This window comes from Neopsephotus bourkii, unplaced genomic scaffold, assembly GCF_033783945.1.
Source record: "Neopsephotus bourkii isolate Nb327-2 ecotype Australia unplaced genomic scaffold, CSIRO-AGI_Nbou_v1 NB_364, whole genome shotgun sequence".
In the NCBI taxonomy this organism is placed as follows: Eukaryota; Metazoa; Chordata; class Aves; order Psittaciformes; family Psittacidae; genus Neopsephotus; species Neopsephotus bourkii.
The window spans coordinates 130,931-152,625 of NW_026900870.1; the positions used below are offsets into that span (position 1 = coordinate 130,931).

At 44.9% G+C, this 21,695-nt stretch overlaps 1 protein-coding gene and 1 non-coding gene across 6 annotated transcripts in view; both read left to right on the plus strand.

The window, feature by feature from the left end:
- The window catches only part of LOC133209782 (AP-1 complex subunit gamma-1-like), a 70,453-nt gene that overhangs the window by 41,529 nt on the left and 7,229 nt on the right, over positions 1 to 21,695 (plus strand). For 4 of the 5 annotated variants that reach the window (XM_061348587.1, XM_061348589.1, XM_061348585.1 and 1 more), the window contains 6 exons: positions 3,618 to 3,758; positions 5,354 to 5,408; positions 6,233 to 6,355; positions 6,683 to 6,772; positions 7,279 to 7,406; positions 8,015 to 8,119. In XM_061348587.1, the coding sequence (XP_061204571.1) occupies positions 3,618 to 3,758; positions 5,354 to 5,408; positions 6,233 to 6,355; positions 6,683 to 6,772; positions 7,279 to 7,406; positions 8,015 to 8,119 (642 nt within the window). The remainder of the gene's footprint in view (positions 1 to 3,617; positions 3,759 to 5,353; positions 5,409 to 6,232; positions 6,356 to 6,682; positions 6,773 to 7,278; positions 7,407 to 8,014; positions 8,120 to 21,695) is intronic. The other variant, XM_061348586.1, reaches the window with a different exon arrangement.
- On the plus strand, positions 1,373 to 1,455 carry LOC133209785 (small nucleolar RNA SNORD71). The gene has a single exon (XR_009724766.1). It is a non-coding gene; the product is annotated as a small nucleolar RNA SNORD71 (small nucleolar RNA).

A 21,695-nucleotide genomic window follows, 5' to 3' on the forward strand; every position in this document is an offset into this window, starting at 1 on the left:
AAAGGAGCGTGACCAAGAGGTTGAAGGAGGTGATCTTGCCTGTCTCCTCTGCTCTCGTGAGACCTCACTTGGAGTATTGTGCCCAGTTCTGGTTTCCTCAATGTAAAAAGGACGTGGGACTGTTGGAATAAGTCCAGAAGAGGGCCACAACGATGATCAGGGGATCCCGCATGAAGACAGGCTGAGAAAGTTGGGGCTGTTCAGCCTCAAGAAGAGAAGGCTGCATAGAGACCTCATAGCAGCCTTCCAGTATCTGAAGGGGGCTTATAAGGATGCTGGGGAGGGACTCTTCATCAGGGGCTGTGCTTATATGACAAGGGGTAATGGGTTCAAACTTAAACAGGGGAAGTTCAGGTTAGATATAAGGAAGAAGTTCTTAACTATAAAGGTGGTGGGCATTGGAGTATGTTGCCCAGAGAAGTGGTAAATGCTCCATCCTTGGTGGTGTTCAAGACCAGGTTGGACCGAGCTTTGGGTGACATGGCTTAGTGTGAGGTCTCCTTGCCCATGGCAGGAGGGTTGGAACTAGGTAGTCTTTTCCAACCCTAACTATTCTGTGATTCTATGATTTGTCAGTTAAATAGCAGTATGTTGCTGTTGCTCTGGGCAGTGGGAGAGCTTGCAACCTTACTTCTCACTAGAGGAAGACAATTTAAAATACTTATGTTTCTTCTCGTTAGTCAGACATTCATAGATACTCTAATTCTTGATCTCACTTTTGCCCAACCTATGTGGAATGCTGCTCTTCTAAATTGAGTTCAGCCTGTTAATTGCTTGCTCTTTCTGTCAAAACTCTCTTCCTCATAGTTACTGTTTTTCTAACTGATGGTCTGAGCTCAGTGCAGCATATGACGTGGCAGTCATGGGGACAGTTACATCCCTGTTGCATCTTGTGGAATCTGTTTGCTGCAGGCCAAACATCATTAACATACTTCCAAAATTGATCAACCTATTTTTCCCCCCTTGTGAAACTGATTAGATATGCTACATACTTGTTCTGATAGGCATTTTTCAAATATATGCCCATGTTTGATTTACATCTAGATTTATAACAGCACTGCTCAGTCTAATATGTACAGAATAGGAAAGAAATTCGATCTGTCTCACTTCTGAAACTTAGTTTTAACTGCTTTATAGTGGGTATCGTGTAATCTATTTTTATAATTGCAATCAAAACATAAACATAAACTTGTATTTTACATGCTGAGCAAGTCAGGCTGCTGTTGCTGTTCAGTGCCAGAGCCAGCACTGAGTCGAAGCTGTGAGATAACAGAACCCCATCTAGGTTTTGGGTAGAAGGCAACAAAAGCATTTTGTTGGTGCCTGATTAGGAAAGCATAGGTAAGCTATGAATGATAGAGCTCCATGTCTGAGTGTTGTTGCAGGATGAAGCCTGTCATCCATCAGCAGAGCATGATGTTGCCATGATGATGCTCATGATGCTGACAGTGTACTATCTTAATTGAAGCAGTATATCGACTGGATGTCAGGGTCCCCAGCTACCAGGTTTCAAGCACTGGGACTTGAGGGGAAGAGGCAGTACCTGGTTTGGGTTACCTGAAGCATGGTCTGTTCCCATCATTTAACTGTTGCAGTGCATCTTTGGTCCATGTGGTATAAATAAGAATGTCTTTGCTGTTTAGTTCAAGTCTTCTTGTCTGTCTGTTTAATATGATCAAACTACATTATTAGGAACTTTGTGACAGGAATGAGCCATGTAATATGACTGAAGGTAAGCTATACGTATTGAGATAAATGTCTGGTATTAAGATTGCAGAGTAGCTCTGTGCATCTGCATTATTGAGATATCTGTTCTAATGTGATTGAGAAGTTAAACTTAAACATGGAAAATGTGTAGCCTGTTAAGGTTAGGTGTAAAGAGTTGGGAACTAATTGGAGGGATGAAAGCAATTCCAGTAATGGTATAGGTCTTCAACCAGGCACAGATCTAGATGGTAAAAGGTAATTAGTTATGTATTTCCACCTTAATTCTGGACACCTCCATGTTTTCTAGGTCCCTGGGTATTAGTTGGGTAAAAAGCAAAATAACACTGACTTGGAGCAACCTTGTCTAGTGGAAGGTGTCCCTGCCTGTGGGAGGGGGGAATGGAATTAGATGAGTTTTAAGGTCACTTCCAACCCTGATCATTCTATGATTACAGTAATAACTAGGGAGATGTTAAGAAGCAGTGCTGCTTTCAGATTCTTGATAACAAATAGCTTGAGCCCAATACCACTGGATTGGGTAATGTGCCTGGTCTAAGTTGATGTTTCACAAACATTGGGAAAATACTAAGCCATCAGAAATAACTGTGTCTGTGTTGTAAGTTGGCAAGCTTGGCACTGGAGCAAGACAGAATCAGTGAGACTGATCATGGGGTTCCTACCAGTAAATATGTGAAAGGATGACAGCAAAACTTGCACATCTCAACATTATGATTTTAATGAGAATTGCTGGAGTCAAACACACATTGAAATCTGAGCTACCTTGAGAAAGTATGTATTACAAAATAGACTTTAGGATTTTTGGCATAATTTTGGCTGTAACTTGTTGAAAACAAGCAGTACAAAATCACTGTACAAAGTAGTTCAGCAGCTATCCAGACAATTTCAAAAGATAACTGAAATGGGAGAGGAATTTTTTAATGTGCTGTGAGGTTCTTTATAGCCTTCTGGTAGGGTATCTCAATGACAGGCAGAGAATAAAGTTCCTGATACTATGAAGAGGGCACAACTTGGAGGGTTGGGTTCTGGATTATACTAAATGCTCAATTTTAAAGAACAGTCAGGGTTTTTTAGTGAGGCTTTTTTAATGCATTCTGACATAACTAATTGCCAGCGTTGTACAACAGTCAAATCACATTTGAAGATATTTCAAAAAATTCAAAAAAGTCAGAAGAATGGGAGAGCTGTGCTAGAATTGGCTGCAGAAGCTTTAAGTAGAAGGGCTAAGGACTAGACTCTGACTTCTCGATGAATATAACAAGGAATAGCAAAGAGCCAGTACTCTGTCTAGTTGTGGTGTCAACTTGGATGTGGGTTCTGAGAAGAGCATCAGGGTAATTTTTGGGTTGTAGAAGTCTTAATGTAGTCTGACAGAATACAACAAAGCCTATCTGTTAATATTTTAAGTCTACTGAATTCGAATCTCTTCTATATGGAGATTGAAGCAGGTCTCTTCTGGATCCCTGAAGCTGGATAAAGTGCGTTGTAGGATGGATTACTTCCTGCAGTTGTGTGTCAGAAATGACTACCATGCGAGTAATTTGTACAAATACTTGGGAAGTCAGACCTTAAAACTGATAGACTCTGGGTGGAAGATATTTCTAATCCTTAGGACATCTGGATAGGTATTTCTAAAGAACCCCACACCCACTTAGTATTTTGGGAGTTAGGTATTTGTTGTCTGCCCATGAACAGGAAACCATTGGTACATTTCATGTGGAAGGCTGTTTTCACAGGAATAATAAATACTGTTCTCCTAATGAAAATGTAAGTTCTTTGAAGTAGCTGGACTTGTGGTTTGTTGTTTTTGGTCGGGGGGTGGTGGTGGTGGTTGGTTTTTTTTTACTTCACTAGGGGAAGATACTTTATCTGTTTTCTGTCTCTTGCCCTAGGCGTGCAATGGAACTGAGTTTTGCTCTTGTTAATGGGAATAATGTCCGTGGAATGATGAAGGAGTTACTGTATTTCCTAGATTCCTGTGAACCAGAGTTCAAAGCAGACTGTGCATCTGGAATATTTCTTGCATCTGAAAAGTATGGGGCCAATTTATTTGCTATTAATTTTTTGTACATTCTCAGAATTATGAGCATTTTTTGTTGCTGCTTCCCTTCCTCATCCCCCAGGAGATCACATCTTCTTGTTTGCTCATCTGTGTGGTGTGTCAGTTTCAACTAACTCTGAGGAACAGGGCACACTAGTGTGTCCCATATGGATAGTCCTCGTATTGCTAAATCAGTCTAGTGTACTGATTGCTGCCTACTGTGTACTGCACTTTGGAACACATGTTGCACTGACATCCTGGCCCTGCCTCCCTGCCCCTCTCCACACACGCAACTTCTCTGGTTAGCTATACAACTGAAATGATCTCATTACTGCTGAGCCATTATAATCAGCACCCTGACTTTGAAGTACTGTATGTGTACTCTACTCTGCTCTTGTGCAACCCCACTTAGAGTACTGTGTGCAGTTCTGGTGTCCTCAGCATAAAAAGGACATGGAGCTGTTGGAGCAAGTCCAGAGTAGGTCCGCAAAGATGATAAAGGGGCTTGAGCACCTCCCATGAAGACAGGCTGAGAAAGTTGGGGCTGTTCAGCCTGGAGAAGAGAAGGCTGTCTGGAGACCTCATAGCCGCCTTCCAGTATCTGAAGGGTGAAGGGATTTAAGGCATGGAATCTGATTGCTGGTTGAAGACCTTTTTATTTTAGATTACATTGTTTATATATGTTTTTCATCATATCCACGTGCTTAAAGCTACAATTGGTTAGTTGCTGCTGTCCATGCGCATAATCTAAAATTATAATTGATTAGTCTGTTTTTTCGACACCATCCTTTCGACCTTCTCCTCATTTCTCAGTTCCTTCTTCTACTTCTCGTTTTCATCCCCTTTTGTTCCATTTCTTTTGCTCCACTTTTCTTGCTTGAGGTTAGTTCCCTACAGAGCTAAAATTAGAGTCTGGCTCAAAGTTAATTCCCCAAAGAATTAAGGTCACTCAGCATACTCTAACCAAGTTCAAACTCTTCTCCTACAGAAGGGGGCCTATAAGGATGCTGGGGAGGGACTCTTCATTAGGGACTGTAGTGATAGGACAAGGGGTAACGGGTTCAAACTTAAGCAGGGGAAGTTTAGATTGGATGCAAGGAAGAAGTTTTTGACTGTAAGGGTGGTGAGGCACTGGAATGGGTTGCCCAGGGAAGTTGTGAATGCTCTATCCCTGGCAGTGTTCAAGGCCAGGTTGGACAGAGCCTTGGGTGACATGGTTTAGTGTGAGGTGCCCCTGCCCACGGCAGCGGGGTTGGAACTAGATGATCTTAAGGTCCTTTCCAACCCTAACTATTCTGTGATTCTATGTGCAAGGTATGGCTGTACTATATTGTACAGCCTTGTATATTTATTTAGCTTTCCAATGTCAGCATTAATACAAAAAAAGTCAAAGAATGTGAAATGTGTTTTGGTTTGGGGGGTGTGTGGGGTGTGTGTTCTGTTTTGGGTGTGTCCCATTGTCCCGTCCTCCCCCAGGAAACAGTGGGCCAGGAATAACTGAAATGGGAGGTTCTGATGATGATGGGTTTCTTGCTGGTGTTGAAGGCTAGTAGTTATTGCTCTAACTTGTTTTCTTAATCTTGTCAGATATGCTCCTTCCAAACGCTGGCACATAGACACAATTATGAGAGTCTTAACAATGGTAAGTGTTGCCTCCCTTGTGTGTGACTATATACAAAATCTTATTTCTGTAGGAAGTTAATCACCATCAAGTTGGACATGGCTATAAAGGCTGGCAGATAACAAATGCTACCATACAGAGGGGAAGTATACCTAGATGGTAGTGACTCCAGGCAATCAGAAATATGTAAACTCAGTGAATGACTGAGTGTTTTTTTTTAAAGAAATATATGATTTCAGAAACAAACAAGAATACAGTGTGTAGCAGAGTTTTTCTGATGCAGTAATCATATTAGCTTCTAAGTTTGGATAGCTTTTGTGTTTTCAGGGGAGACTGAATACAGCCTTAAGTAACTTGCAAAGTGAAAGGGGATGAAGCATTATCTTGGAATTATTCCTATCCTCTAAGCAAAGAGTGAGATGCAGGCAAGATTCTGGATCCTGTGCTTATTTGGCATACAGTCTGGCTTTGAGCAAGTGGTTAATAAGTTGTGTTCTGCCCCCAGGGTGTCTTTCACTTAAAGCCTTCCATTTAACAGAGGAGTTTTCTATGTTGCTTTTTGTTCCTTCTGTAGCATAGGATCCTTATGTCCACACTGTCCTCCTGACAATTTCAGGGTATCTGTAGTATGGATATCTCTGGCTATAGTTGAGTTCATTGGGAAAATGTAATGTCCTGTGCTTCTATCCATCTGAGACTGCTCAAAATCAACTATAAAGTGCTTGATGATGAGGAGGTTGGTTTTTATTTCCATGCACATCAGGTGACTTTGTGAAGGTTATCAGGAGATGCTGGGTGTTACTGAGAAGTTGGATAGTGAAACCTAACAGTAGCTGTTCTTGCAGGCAGGAAGTTATGTTCGTGATGATGCTGTTCCCAATCTGATTCAGCTAATAACTAACAGTGTGGAGATGCATGCCTACACTGTGCAGAGACTCTACAAAGCCATCCTTGGTGATTACTCCCAGGTAATACCAAGCTTGACCAGCTTCTGTTTCCTTGTTTACTGCAATAAGCATGTTTACTAAGCATCTCAAGGTATGTCAACATCACACTGTGTAGCTCCAAGGGATAGATTGCAGGTGAGACATGTATTCTATAAGTTCATAAATATTCTTTTTATTTTGTCTAATTCTCTTATAGAATTCTTGATCAAATCAAATATTCTTGTTTGTTATGATGAGAGCTTCCTTGGCTGTAAGGAGAGCTAAGCTTGCTCTGGGAAATGGTGACGGCTTAATTTGTTATATAGGTATCCATTTATCTTGGGTATCTGATTTTTCTTCTTCAAACAGCAACCCCTGGTGCAAGTGGCCTCTTGGTGCATAGGAGAGTATGGAGATCTTCTGGTGTCTGGTCAGTGTGAAGAGGAACCACCAATACAGGTATATCTTGAGAAAGAAAAGCAGCTGTATACCTGGCTGAGGCTGGAGCTGCTTGCTGCTGCCTATGCAAGGGGAATGCTTGCAACAGTTACTTAGCATTGGTGTCCATGATGGTGATGGACTGTGAGGAGGAGTCTCCTTCCCATGATACAGGCATGGGCTGCCTAAGCACTCACTGTGTCAAATGCAGCTATAACTGACAGAGCAGTGTGCTTTCAGTGCTAGCCTAGCTTGCAGGGGAGCTTCTAGGGTCTTAGCTGTGTATTTTGATGATAAACCTGCTGTTCCATGTGTAGAACAGGAACTGTATTTTAAAGCTAATCTCTTAAAATCTCCACATAAATGCATGTGTCTTGTATGCTCTGAACATAATGCCGCAGGCTCACCAAGTTGCAGAGGAGGTACAACATGGCCATTAAGCAAGAGACAGGTTTTTACAGTATGTCCTGCAAGGCTTGCTGCAAGGCTTCTCTCTGCCTCAGCCTAACCTTTCTGTACCTTTTCAGGTAACAGAGGATGAAGTTCTTGATATTTTAGAAAGCATCCTGATATCTAATATGTCTGCATCTGTTACACGAGGCTATACTCTCACTGCCATCATGAAACTTTCCACAAGGTTTACCTGCAATGTCAAGTGAGTTCTAACTGATGTACTGCACAGGGCTTTGTTGCAAACATGCTGGCATTGGTTGTTTTCAGTGGAAGTATTCCTTAGACATGCTCTGCTTCCATGGTTTACAAAAGTCATTTGTTGGCTTTTACAGTCCTTCTTTGCTTGCAGGGTGGAAGACTTCTGCTGCTATGTACTGTTTTCTCTGTGGATGTCCTCTACTGTATAGGGACTTAATCCCTGTTGCTGTTGCTTGAAAACTCCTTTTGGGGAAGAGAAGTCATTACTTTCAGTGGACTGTCCTTTCCAGTTCCTTTTTTGGGTGATGGAGAGGGAAATAGCCTTATTTCTTACTGATGGCTTCTTGGTGTGGGTAGTTGAGCTTTCTTATGCTATACCTTGTGGTGGTATATTAATCACCTACTGATGCTGTTACAAAGGGACAGTTCAAAAATGGGGTTGCATATTTCATCCAGAAAAACAGCAGAGAATACTGTTTTAAAGGAGTTAGACAGGGCACCTGTTAAGCGGAGGACATATAGTGTCTTCTGGATGACAGGTTAATCCCTTTCTTATTGCTGCTAATTCCATGGTGTGGTGTGTTCTTTTGTTTCCCCCTTGTCCCCACACAGTCGCGTTAAGAAGATAGTTTCCATTTACAGCAGCAGCATTGATGTGGAGCTACAGCAGAGGGCAGTGGAATATAATGCACTTTTCAAGAAATATGATCACATGAGGTAAGTGCTGATGAGTTTGAACAGGATCATTATAATCTACTCTGATCTCCTGTGTGTACTGCACTTTGTGCTTTGAGAGCTTTGTCTGGTGATTTTAGTAGGGTTATAGAGGAACTATAATCCCTCCCTCTATAGATGAGTTAGTGAATGCTTTAAGAATTCAGCATATCCTGGGAGATTATTCTGTGCTCAGAGACTTTCTCTGCCAAAAACGTTGCCCTGCTTTGAGCTTGAACTTGGCTAGTGTTTACTCCTAAGTGTTGAATCTTAAATTTGCTAGCTGAGTAAATGTCTGCAGGTAGCTTTTATCATGCTAGCATTACCACAGTTGTTTGGTTCAGTCTCGTTTTAAAATGTCTTTGGAATAAGCATGCCAAGGTCTATTGACTTGTCTTTCTAAACTGCTCTGAACATGAGGCAATTCTACCAATTGTTTATATGTTTCCATTTTTCAGAATATCTCTTAAATTTACTGTATCTTCTTGTAGTATCTGCTTAAAATCTCAGATTCTGCATGCAAAGGCATGCTATTTCACTGCACCACTCAGCATATGTTTTACAATTTGTGAGCGTATTAATCTCCTTACACCTTATAATTGAAAGGTCCCCATTCATCACTGCTTTGCTCAAGTGGTTGTTTCTTTATGAGAAAGTTAAAGCCCTGTTTTATTGCAGTAACTAAAGGCATAATTCTTTGCAGAATAATCATTAATCTGCTATGTGTCGTAGTTAATTGTTCATACATAGGAGCACCACAGATTCATCTGTTCAGTGTGGATCGTAAGATTGGAGGAGATCTTGTGGGGATTGACTTCATCCACTCTTTAAAACTTTCCATAAAATTCCATTGGATGGAGGAACATTCATTTAAGAGTTTAAATGAGAGGACAGAGAGAAAATGGATGCCATTTGACTAAATATTGCCTGTGTTTGTAGGGGCCTCCAAGCCTTGTTTCAAAGACTTCACAATCCCTTTTTTCAATAGGTACCATCCTATTCACTGTGTGTAGAACACAACATCCTTGTGATTTCCACTTTTCTCTCCTCCTATGGGATCCATGCAGCAACTCAGATTTGTTCTTGGAAACATCATGTTAATGAGCATGGGCATGTGAGCTGCTTATGGCTTCATGTAAAACCGTATGAGAAGGTTGAGAAAAATCTAGCATAGAGGATTTTGATCTGAGTTGACCATTGCAGACAGCAGTGTCTAGTGATCAGCTGGCTTTTGATTACATGGCAGTGTATGCTGTTCGTAGTTTTGGGAGGTGGTGCACTTAAGAAAAACGTGTAACTTCATTTAATTTACAAGTGAGCACCTGTAGTTTCCTTCAATATATTCTGGTGTTTATTATAGTGTAAAGGTCAATGTTTAATAATTTCTGCTTAACAAGACTTTGTCCATGGTCAAAAATGGGGCCTATCGTTGGGTTTATTGGTACTGGAACACTTTTTTCATCCCAAAAGATCTGTAGACAGTGTGGCTTAAGCCTATTACATGCAGTGCTCTGCAGCTTGATCTGCAAGGGTAATGGCCTTTCTTGTATTACAGACTAGTTGTCTCGATACAGATTTTCCTAGTTTCTTGGTTTGATGTCAGGATTCTGGATCCCATGCCTCTTATTCAGTCTCTGTATCATTTCAGGAGGTGTAGTGGTTTAAGCCCAGCAGGTAACTCAGAACCATGCAGCCCCTCACTCACTTCCCCGCTTATTCCCTCTCCCCTGATACCGGAGGGATGAGGAGGAGAATTGAAAGAATGTAAATCCCACAGTTTGAGATAAGAACAGTCCTGTAACTAAGATACAATGAAAAACTACTACTACTACCACCAATAATAATAAGAAAAAGGGGGAAAAAAAGGGGAGAGAATGTAAAAATAAAAGGGGAAAAGGAAAACAATCAACATGAGTGATGCACAAAACAGTTGCTCACTACCCGCCAGCAAATACCCAGCCTGACCTGAGCAGCAATCTGGGCCTTCCAGGTAATTCCCACCAGTTTCTATACTGGGCATGATGTGCTGTGGTATGGAATACCCCTTTGGCTAATTTGGGTCAGGTGTCCTGTCTCCGCTTCCTCCTGGCTTCTTGTGCACCTCCTCACTGGCAGAGCATGAAAGACTGAGAAGTCCTTGATCAGATGAAGCATTACTTAGCAACAACTAAAACACTGGTATGTTATCAGCATTGTTCTCAGACTGAATTCAAAAATACAGTACTGCACCGAGCTACTAGGAAGGAGAAAAATAACTGTCAGAGCTGAATCCAGGACAGTAGCCACCCCTTATGCCAAAACCATTCAAGTCATGTTCAGATACCACATTTTTTTGATATACCATCGCTTTATGTCTCTTTATATATATATGTATACACACACACACAAAGAGAGAGATATCATTCTTTAGCCCATAGACCGTCCCTATGAAGTTTGCCGAGTTCATTCAGCCCATGTTGTCAGGCTCCATAAGTTGTAACAGTCTTTGAGGGCAGGAGAGATGGTGTGTAATGTTGGATTGTTGCCTGCTGACAAAACTGCTGAACTCATCTGGTCACTGCTGAGCTCGCCTGGTTTCCTCAAAGTTCGTTCTTTGTTGGGGTCATGATTGGAGGGAAGTCAGGGTCAGCCAGTGGCTGACATGAGGAGAGTTCTGGCAGACTGGCAGGTTGCTGCTGCTGGCTTTTCACATGACTTTATTAGAATCATAGGATAGTTAGGGTTGGAAAGGACCTTAAGATCATCTAGTTCCAACCCCCCTGCCATGGGCAGGGACAACTCACACTAAACCATGTCACCCAAGGCTCTGTCCAACCTGGCCTTGAACACTGCTAGGGATGGAGCATTCACAACTTCCCTGGGCAACCCATTCCAGTACCTCACCACCCTTACAGTCAAGAACTTCTTCCTTATATCCAATCTGAACTTCCCCTGTTTAAGTTTGAACCCGTTACCCCTTATCCTGTCACTACAGTCCCTAATGAAGAGTCCCTCCCCAGAATCCTTATAGGCCCCCATCAGATACTGGAAGGCTGCTATGAGGTCTCAACACAGCCTTCTCTTCTTGAGGCTGAACAGTCCCAACTTTCTCAGCCTGTCTTCATATGGGAGGTGCTCCAGTCCTCTGATCACCCTTGTGGCCCTCTTCTGGACTTGTTCCAACAGTTCCATGTCCTTTTTATGATGAGGACACCGGAACTGTACACAGTACTCAGGTGTGGTCTCACGAGAGCAGAGTAGAGGGGCAGGATCATCTCCTTTAATCTGCTTTTGATCCATTCACCCTTATGTTGCCAATCTAAATCCATGTGAGCCACTTCAGTCTTAGCAGCTTTATCCACTTGTTGGTTGTGGTGTTCCTCGGTGGCCTGACTCTTGGGTACAGGAGCATCTACTTGGTGTATGTTACCACCACACCAGGTTCTGTACCTGGGCAGCAGTATCTTGCCACAGTGCAGCAGCAAGGTGGGTTTACCTCTGCATTACCAGTTGCTCTGCTTCCATTGCTCCAACCACCCTCACAGGGCATTTGCCACCATCCATGAGTCAGTGTAAAGTACTAGCTGTTTTTCTCGTTCAGCAATGTCCAAGTCCAGCTAGATGGCTTTCACTTCTGCAAACTGAGTCGATTTACACTCTCCTTCATCATTCCAATGCTGAACATTCCAAAATCTGCCCTCTGGCCTGTCCATGATGACTCCTAGGATTCCTGGACAATTGGGATTTCCTGTTCTAGCTCCTTGTGTAATTAGAGCAGCCCACTTATTCCATATAGCATCAGTTGCATGGCGTGTAGAGAAGATCCTGCCTTTGAATTTCCAGCCCAGCGTGGGCAGCTGGGGTGCCAGGCGGAGCTGTGCCTTCAGTGCCAATCACTTCTGAAGCAGCTTGAACCCCTTCATAGTGTGTCAGTATTTCTTTTTCAGTGATAGTATAGCTGGCCTCAGTTCCTCTGTATCCCTGACTTCAAAAGCCGAGGGGTCGACCTGGAGTCTCCCCTGGAGCTTATTGCCAGAGGCTCCAGGTAGGACCATTCTCCCTGGCTGTGGTGTAGAGCAGATTTTTCACATCTGTCCCTGTCAGGACTGGTCCAAGGGCTACTGCATGAACTGTCTCTCATTTAATTTGTTCAAAGGCTTGTTGTTGCTCAGGGCCCCACTTAAAATCATTCTTCTTCCAGGTCACCTGACAGAGAGGGCTTACAATCAAACTGTAATTCGAGATGTGCATTCTCCAGAGCCCCACAATACCTAAGAAAGCTTGTGTTTCTTTCTTATTAGTTGGTTGAGACATTGCTGTTACCTTGTTGATCACATCTGTGGGGATCTAGTGATGTGTGTCTTGTCGTTTTATTCCCCATAATTGAATCTCCTGTACAGGTCCCTTGACCTTTCTCTGCTTGATGGCAAAACAGGCTTTCAGCAGGATTTGGATTATTTTCTCCATTTCTCAAGAACATCTTCCACTGTATCGCCTCACATGATGATGTTATCAATGTATTGCAGGTGTTCTGGAGTTTGCCCCTGTTCCAGTGCAGTCTGGATCAGTCCATGGCAGATGGTAGGGCTGTGTTTCCACCCCTGGGGCTGTTGATTCCAAGTGTACTGGATGCCACTCCAAGTAAAATCAAACTGTGGCCTGTGCACCAGTATCTACAAGAGCCTTATACTTCTGTGGGACTGATGTGCCAGACCAACTGATCCACACAGTCCAGTAAACCCGATTGTCCCTCCACCTGGGTGGAGGCAGGGCTACTCTAATAGCAATCATGAAGTTCTCTACTTACATCTTTGCCTCAGAAAATATATGGACCCAGTCAGAGATCAGTATGATCAGGCAAAAGCCATTTATTACAAAGCCTTAAGCCCTTATACACTATTTCTTGCATGCACTTAAAATGATTTGTCATATTATGATCGGATACATGTCTTGAAGATGCTTAGTGACTAACATATAATTGGTTAAGCACAGGTGTGAGAACTTGACCTAGAAAACTGCCAACAGTCCACAGTTCTCATTAACTTGGTTAATTCCAGCTTCTTCTTATCTTGCTTGTTTAGGCTTCCTGGGGCCTCTCACGGCCTTGCTGTATCTTTCAGGATTTATGTACCAATTATCCCTTCTCCTGTGAGAACACTGTCTCCACATCTCCCCCTTTTTGTTTTATTTATCTTTTGGATGACCCTACTTGAGCAGGGGATTTGGGCTAGATCATATTTCCAACATATGCCAGCTACAGGCTGCTGGGCTCCCCTTTTTTCTGCTGTATGGCAGATGGGGAGGCCATCCTTCACATCAAGGTCTGGCATGGCATGTGCCCCACAGCTCCATGCCTGCTGGGTTGCAGCCAGCAGCGGAGCTAAAGGTTCTTCTTGATGGCAAACACAAAGGCCAACCCGGTCTTGCCCTTGATTGTGGTAGCAGGTATTTTATCAGCCTCAGTCCTTGCTCTTTTTTGTCAATGGGGAGTTTCACCTGCTTCATCCAATAACAAATCGTTATTATGGCAAGGCACACACAGATTTACATTAGCAGAGTAACTATTACAGGGTGCAGTAGCATACTGAAAATGCTGATAGAACCGAGGGACTAGTCAAAGAAATTTCTTACCAGTGGAATTTTCCCACCCTCTTAATTTGTTTCATTATCTGCTTTATAACACTACCATTGTATTAAAATATTAATTTGTTTCATTATCTGCTTTATAATACTACCATTGTATTAGAATAACTTGCCTTAGCATTTTCTAGCAGCTACTGCAAATTTCTATACTCTAACATCTCTTTTATAAGTGACAAATCTGTACAATACAAGGTGTAGTTTCTTATTAGCAACTGGCTGGTAAATACAGGTGGTTTTATACACAAAATCATAACCTATAATAGTAGCTACTTTACAAGCACACATATTCATGTTGTTACTTCTCAGTGTCCCCCAAATGATGTTTTGCAATCATTAGTTTTTCTCTTTCTCTCTCTCAGTCTGCTTGGGGCATTTACGGCCAGCTCCTGTAGCTGAAGCATCAGGTTCCTCCATTCGTCTGTCCAGCTCATGGCAAGGCTTGACAAACTTTGCAGGCAGTCGCCATGGACCTGTAGGCAGGAGGACACAAATATACCCCCTCCTCCAGGTTATCAGTTCTTGAGAAGTAGACAGGTTAAAAGAGGAGTTTGCCGCATCATTGCCCCCTTTTTTTTTTTTTTTTTCGAGGTCGCTCACCCTGCTTTGCACGGCTACAAACACCGGCCTGCTTGGCAGCAGCTATAAACACTATAAACAGCTACAGCTGCCTGTCTGCTTCAGCAGCAACCATAAATACCTGCCGGGAACCGCACTTTTGCATTAACCCTTTCACAGTATGTTAGAGATTGGAAGGGACCTCAAAAGATCATCTAGTCCAATCCCCCTGCCGGAGCAGGAACACCTAGATAAGGTTACACAGGAACGTGTCCAGGCGGGTTTTGAATGTCTCCAAAGAAGGAGATTCCACAACCTCCCTGGGCAGCCTGTTCCAGTGTTCCGTCACCCTCACTGAGAAGAAGTTTCTTCTCAGGTTTAAGTGGAACCTCTTGTGTTCCAATTTGTACCCATTTCCCCTTGTCCTTTCATTGTTTGCCACTGAGAAGAGCCTGGCTCCATCCTCGTGACACTCCCCCTTTATATATTTATATACACTAATAAGGTCACCCCTCAATCTCCTCTTCTCCAAACTATAGAGACCCAGCTCCCTCAGTCTTTCCTCATAAGGGAGATGCTCCACTCCCTTAATCATCTTAGTTGCCCTGCGCTGGACTCTCTCCAGCAGGTCCCTGTCCTTCTTAAACTGAGGGGCCCAGAACTGGACACAATATTCCAGATGAGGTCTCACCAGGGCCGAGTAGAGGGGAAGGAGGACCTCTCTCGACCTACTAACCACCCCCCTTCTAATACACCCCAGGATGCCATTGGCCTTCTTGGCCACAAGGGCACAGTGTCGGCTCATGGTCACCCTGTCGTCCACTAGGACCCCCAGGTCCCTCTCCCCTACACTGCTCTCTAACAGGTCGTTCCCCAACCTATACTGGAACCTGGGGTTGTTCCTGCCCAGATGCAGGACTCTACACTTTCCCTTGTTATATTTCATCAAGTTATTCCCTGCCCAACTCTCCAGCCTGTCCAGGTCTCTCTGGATGGCAGCACAGCCTTCTGGCGTGTCAGCCACTCCTCCCAGCTTAGTGTCATCAGCAAACTTGCTGATAGTACACTCAATTCCCTCATCTAAATCGTTGATGAATATATTAAATAATACTGGTCCCAGTACCGACCCTTGAGGCACTCCACTAGATACAGGCCTCCAACTAGACTCCGCCCCATAGACTACAACTCTCTGGCTTCTCTCCTTCAGCCAGTTCACAGTCCACCTCACTACCCGATCATCCAGACCACACTTCCTCAATTTAGCTGCGAGGATGCTGTGGGAGACTGTGTCAAACGCTTTGCTGAAGTCAAGGTAGACCACATCCACCGCTCTGCCATCATCCATCCACCGTGTTATTTCCTCATAAAAGGCTACGAGATTGGTCAAGCATGACTTCCCCTTGGTGAAGCCATGTTGACTGCCCCTCATAACCCTCTTATCCTTGATATGCCTTAAGATGGCACCAAGGATAAGGTGTTCTATCACTTTCCCAGGGATGGAGGTGAGGCTGACTGGTCTATAGTTACCCGGGTCTTCCTTGCCTTTTGAAGACTGGAGTGACATTTGCTTTCCTCTAGTCCTCAGGCACCTCTCCCGTTTCCCAAGACTTGGTAAAGATGATGGAGAGTGGTCTAGCAATGACCTCTGCCAGTTCCAACACCCGCGGGTGTATCCCATCTGGACCCATGGATTTATGGATGTCCAGATTGCTCAACTGGTCTCTAATCCATTCCTCATCGACTAAGGCAGACCGCTCCATTGACCTGACTTCATCTGAGGTCTCAGAGGTACAGGGCTCTTCAGGACTGCCTCCAGCAGAGTAGAAAGAGACAAAGAAGGCATTCAGTAACTGCCATCTCTGCATCTTCTGTCACCAGGGCACCTATCCCGTTCATCAGTGGGTCGACATTGCCTCTGGTGTTAGTTTTACCTGCCATGTATTTGAAAAAGCTCTTTCTGCTGTCCTTGACCCCTCTCGTCAGCTTTAATTCCAAGGAGGCCTTAGTCATCCTAGCTGCCTTCCTACATCCTCTAGCAGCAGCCTTATATTCCTCTCAAGTGGCCAGCCCCTCCCTCCATGACCTGTAAACTCTCCTCTTCCACTTGAGCATACTCAGCAATTCCTTATTTAGCCACGCAGGTCTCCTGGCCCTCTTCCTTGACTTTCTACGTGTCGGGATGTTCTGATCTTGAGCTCGGAAAAAGCAGTCCTTGAATGACTACCAGCTATCTTGGGCCCCTTTACCTTCAAGCAACCTTGCCCATGGGATTTCCCCTAGCAATTTCTTGAAAAGACCAAAGTTTGCCCTGCTAAAGTCCAGGGTTCCAATTCTACTTGCTATTCTACTGACCCTACCACACAAGATCCTGAATTCCAACATCTCGTGGTCGCTGCAACCAAGGCAGCCCTCAACCTTCACTGCTTTGACCAGACCCTCCCTGTTAGTGAGGATGAGATCCAGCAGCACTCCTCTCCTGGTTGGCTCATCCACCATTTGCATGAGGAAGTTATCATCCATACACTGGAGGAACCTCCTGGACTGTGGCTGGGTTGATGAGTAGTCCTTCCAGCAAACATCAGGGAAGTTAAAATCCCCCACGACCACCACAGCCTGTGACTGTGAGGCCACTCTCAGCTGCCTGTAGAAGGCCTCATCAACTTCCTCACCCTGATCCGGTGGCCTGTAACAGACACCCACAACAGTATTGCCCCTGCCAGCCTGCCCCTTAATTCTCACCCACAGACTCTCAACTCACTCGTCATCTGTCCCTGGACAGAACTCAACGCATTGTAGCTGCTCTCGCACATAAAGAGCAACCCCACCACCCCGCCTGGCTGGCCTGTCTTTCCTGAAAAGGACATAGCCCTCCATGACTATATTCCAGTCATGTGAGCTGTCCCACCACGTCTCTGTAATTGCCACTAGATCATAATCTCCTGACTTAACACAGGTTTCAAACTCCTCCTGCTTATTTCCCATGCTGCGCGCACTGGTGTACAGACATTTCAGGGAGCGAGCTGAGCACACCGATTTCACCCTAGGATTATAGGAGGCCTCCCAGTCTTCATCAATTCTGGAGTGCTGCCACACTGGGGCAAGCCAAGCTACAACCCCATCCCCCTTTGAATCTATTTTAAAACTTCAAATGAGCCCTGCTAATTCGTGCCCCAGTATCCTTTTGCCTCTGTGAGATAAACCTTTCCCACATGCCATTGTCCAGACTGGTGCCCTATAAAACCAGCTGTTATCAAAGAATTTAAAGCCCTGCCTGCAGCACCAGCCTCAAAGCCAGTCGTTTATGGACTGAATTTTCCCATTCAGTCCCACATCATCAATGTAAGATGGAAGGAGTGAAGAGAAGATCACTTGAGCCCCAGACTCTTTCACCATTCGCCCCAAGGCCCTGTAGTCTTTCTTCATCCCCCTCAGACTGCAGGAAGCAGCTTCCCCCTCACCTGTCTGGAAGACCAGCAGCGGGTAGTAGTCTGTCGGGTGCACCCGGTTGGGGAGCGCCCTGGTGATATCCCTGATCCGGGCTCCAGGCAGACTACACACTTCCCTATGATGAAGGTCAACTCTGCATATCGGGCCCTCTGGTCCTCTCAGAAGGGAATGGCCTACTACAATGACCCTTCTTTCTTTCTTATCAGAGGCAGTCTTGAGGTGCGAAGTTGAATGCCTTTTCCTGTGTGGCCTTGTAGGCGGTCCTTGCACCACATCCTCACCTACCTCTCCTTCAAGATCCAGGGCCTCAAACCTATTATGGAGGGACACCTGGGGAAGCAGGGCAGGAAGGTTGCCCATGACGCCAAACTGGAACTCGCTTCCAACCCTCGTCGTCTTTTTGGTCCCCTACCTCTGCGCGACAGCTACAGGGCAGGGGCTGTCTCAGGCCATCCCCCTCTGTCTAAGAGGGCAGGGGGTCCATCCCCTTTTAGGGGGTATCTCCGTGGAACCGTTCCAACTGGCATGCCAGGGAGTTACTCCACCAGTCGATCTCCCTTTCACACTCCCTTATGGTCCTCAGCATCTCAACCTCCTCCTTAAGTTTTGCCACCAAGCTAAGCAGATCTTCCACCTGCTCACACCTCACGCAGGTGGAATGCTGTCCTCCCTCCCCCCGCAGCAGCAGGCTCTTGCACTCCCTGCATCCAGAGACCTGAACAGCCACGGTTTGGGACGGGGTCTCTGTCTTAGTTGCTACAGTCTTCTTACTGCAAGCTCTCTTTCTGGAGGCGACCATATTGGTCAGCAGTCTGGGACACCAGCAACAGGGTCAGCAACACGACCTGCTTGTTCCTCCCTGCGCCTGGTGTCGCTGCCCTCTCAGAGGCTCTTTCAAGGCAAGGGGCAGGGGGGTGGTCGCTGTCCCCGTGGGAACGCTCCCTGCCACGTTAGCCGCTCTCTCGCAAGGGCTGTTGGGGCTTCGGGGATCGGGAGATGTCGGGAATCGCGATGCCTCTTCGCTATCCCCTCTGATTTTCCTAATCTCTGTTGAGACTCGCGGTCACTGAAGCATGCCGGCTGCGGCTCTAGCTGGGCTAGCTCCAATCAGCTGACTGATATCTTCCATTTCAGGCAATAGGGTGCCTTCTGTTAATAGCTGATATGTGGGTCTGTGCATGTGGGGCCCTGGATAGATCATCTCTCAATTGTTTGAACTCCTGGGACAGTTTTTCCACAGCTGAAACGATGGAAGGGGTGGGTTTGTCTTCAAACTCTCTCAGAGCTGATGACTCGCTTCATCCACTTCTGGTGCTGCTGCCTCCCTCTGGCTCATTCTTGCCAATGAGTTGGCACATGCTGATGGTGCGCTCTGTAAATTTCCACCTATTGGGTTGTGTACATCCAACTTTGTCTGGATCTACGGATGCATTCCTTGTTTCTGGCCTATGGTAGATCATCTCTAGAATGACTGATTCCCTCAGGGACTGGAGGCCGTTTTCATTTGTGGTCTACTTGCCTGGGCAACACAGAACATCGTCCTTGTATGGAAACCTTTTCTTCACAGCTCTTGAGAGCTGCCTCCAGGGGTTGAGGCTTCGTTTCTGTTTTGCACTCGCTTCATCAGTTCATCTTCCCTAGCAAGTGATCCCAGCTGCTTAGCTTCCCTACCTTCTAGTTTGTGAATGTTGGCCCTGTTTTCCCAGCATTGGAGCATCCATGTGATGATGTGCTCATTTGCAAGATGGCTGAAATGTTTGCATATATTCTGCAGCTCAGTCAAGGACAGGGATCGAGAAGTTATTTCTTCTGATTTCTGGACTAATTCCTCTCATTCAGATGTCACCCCCTCTGGTATGCACACTGGGTCTTCATCTCCCTTCACTACCCGAGTTGCTCTTTGTGGCTCTTGTTTACTTTTCCCCTTGTTTATAGGGGCAACTGGTATTGGCACAGGTTGGTCCTTTGGTTTAGCTGCAGTATCTGGGTTAGAGTGGGGTCAGTGTCTGTCAGGGTTTGAGTAGCTGCTGTGTCTGTTGCTTTGCCATCAGATCCAGAGACTTCTTTTTCCTGCTCCTTGCAGAACACAGTTCTGTAGGTGTAGGGGAATCCCCAACACGTTGCAGTGACTTGTCCCTCTTTGCTATTGCCAGGACGACAGCATGCTTAAACAAAGTGTTCTGCTAATTTTTGGGGGTTCCACATTTTGTTCAAGAGTGTTAAGTTCCAAAACACTGGAGAGGCCAACTGGTTAAGTGCTTGCCACTCATGACTGTCCAACCTCGGGGAAGATCTCTTGGTGGTCCTCTTAGATCGTTATTTAACCTTAGAGAAGACCCGATCCTGACCCTGCTTAGCTTCTCAGATCAAACGCTATTGGGCGTTCTCAGGGTGGCATGACCATGGGTAAAGCTCATGTAGTATATGCAGCAACATGCTGATTCCTAGCAAAAGAAGCAGGCAGGTTTCAAGGGCTTTAAAATGATATTCAAAACCTTTAGAATTCTCAAATGCTGCTGTAAATAGCCTGGTGGGAGAGCGGAGGGTGTGAAGGAATGTCTCCTTCATAGGTTGACCCTCGGGGGGGTGGGGTGTGGAAAGATGTGTAATTGCTAAAAATTCCCATTACATTCTTCACGAAGTATAGAAGTGATGACCATGCTGAGAATGCATACCAGAGCAGTTTCATGATCAACGATTCTATTCTGTTACAAGTCACTGCCCTGGAGTACAGTGAAAAGAGAACTTTAGCCCGGGCCCCAAAGCAGAGAAACACTAAACCAGCAAATATTGGCTGTAAGCAAGGTGTGACATGCTGAAACCCTGATACCAAGTACCACAGCTCCGAGAGCTAATAAATCAACACTGTGATGAGTGACTATTAATCTGAAACAATGAATGCTCATCACAAATATGATTAGACACACTCTGGTCAGATCTGTCGTTATCTCAACCCTTAGTGCCCCATATAGGCTACCGAAAAGGACTGTTGTGGTTTAAGCCCAGCTGGTAACTCAGCATCACACAGCCACTCAATCACTCACCCCCTTTTTCCCTCCTCTCCCCCTGCTCCCAGAGGGATGGAGAATAGAATTATAGAATCATAGAATCATAGAATGGTTAGGGTTGGAAAGGACCTTAAGATCATCAAGTTCCAACCCCCCTGCCATGGGCAGGGACACCTCGCTCTAAACCCTATCACCCAAGGCCTCGTCCAACCTGGCCTTGAACACTGATAGAATCGAAAGATTGTAAATCTCACTGGTTGAGAGCAACAGTCCAATAATTAGGGTATTATACAAAACTACTACTACTGCCACTAATAATAATAAGAAGAAAAAAACAAGGGGAGAGAACATAAAACTAAAGGGGAGAAAGAAAAAGAAAACAATGGACAGAAGTAATGCACAGTGCAATTGCTCACCACCTGCTGACCAATACCCAGCCTGATCTGAGCAGTGATCTGGGCCTTCTGGGTAACTTTTCTTAGTTTATATACTGGGCATGATGTGCTGAGGTATGGAATACCCCTTTGGCTAGTTTGGCTAAAGTGTCCTTTCTCTGCTTCCTTCTGGCTTCTCCTGCCCCTCCTCACTGGCAGAGCCTAAGAATGAAAAGTCCTTGATCAGATTAAGCATTACTTAGCAACAACTAAAAACATCAGTGTGTTATAAGTGTTGTTCTCCGATTAAAGTCAAAATGCAGCACTGCACCAGCTACTAAGAAGGAGAAAAATAACTGTTAGAGCTAAACCCATGACAGGAGGGTACTCTCAAGGGGTGAACTTAATGTCTTTGGAAACTTAATTTGTCCACTTGAGAGCATGGTGATTTGCTTGTCCAACTTTCTTGTGTGTTCTAAGTGGTTAACCCTTCTGCAAAGACAAATCAAAAGAGCTGACTGACTGAGCTGCATACAGAACAGAGCAGTTGTGTCCCACGTCTTCAGTTAGTCC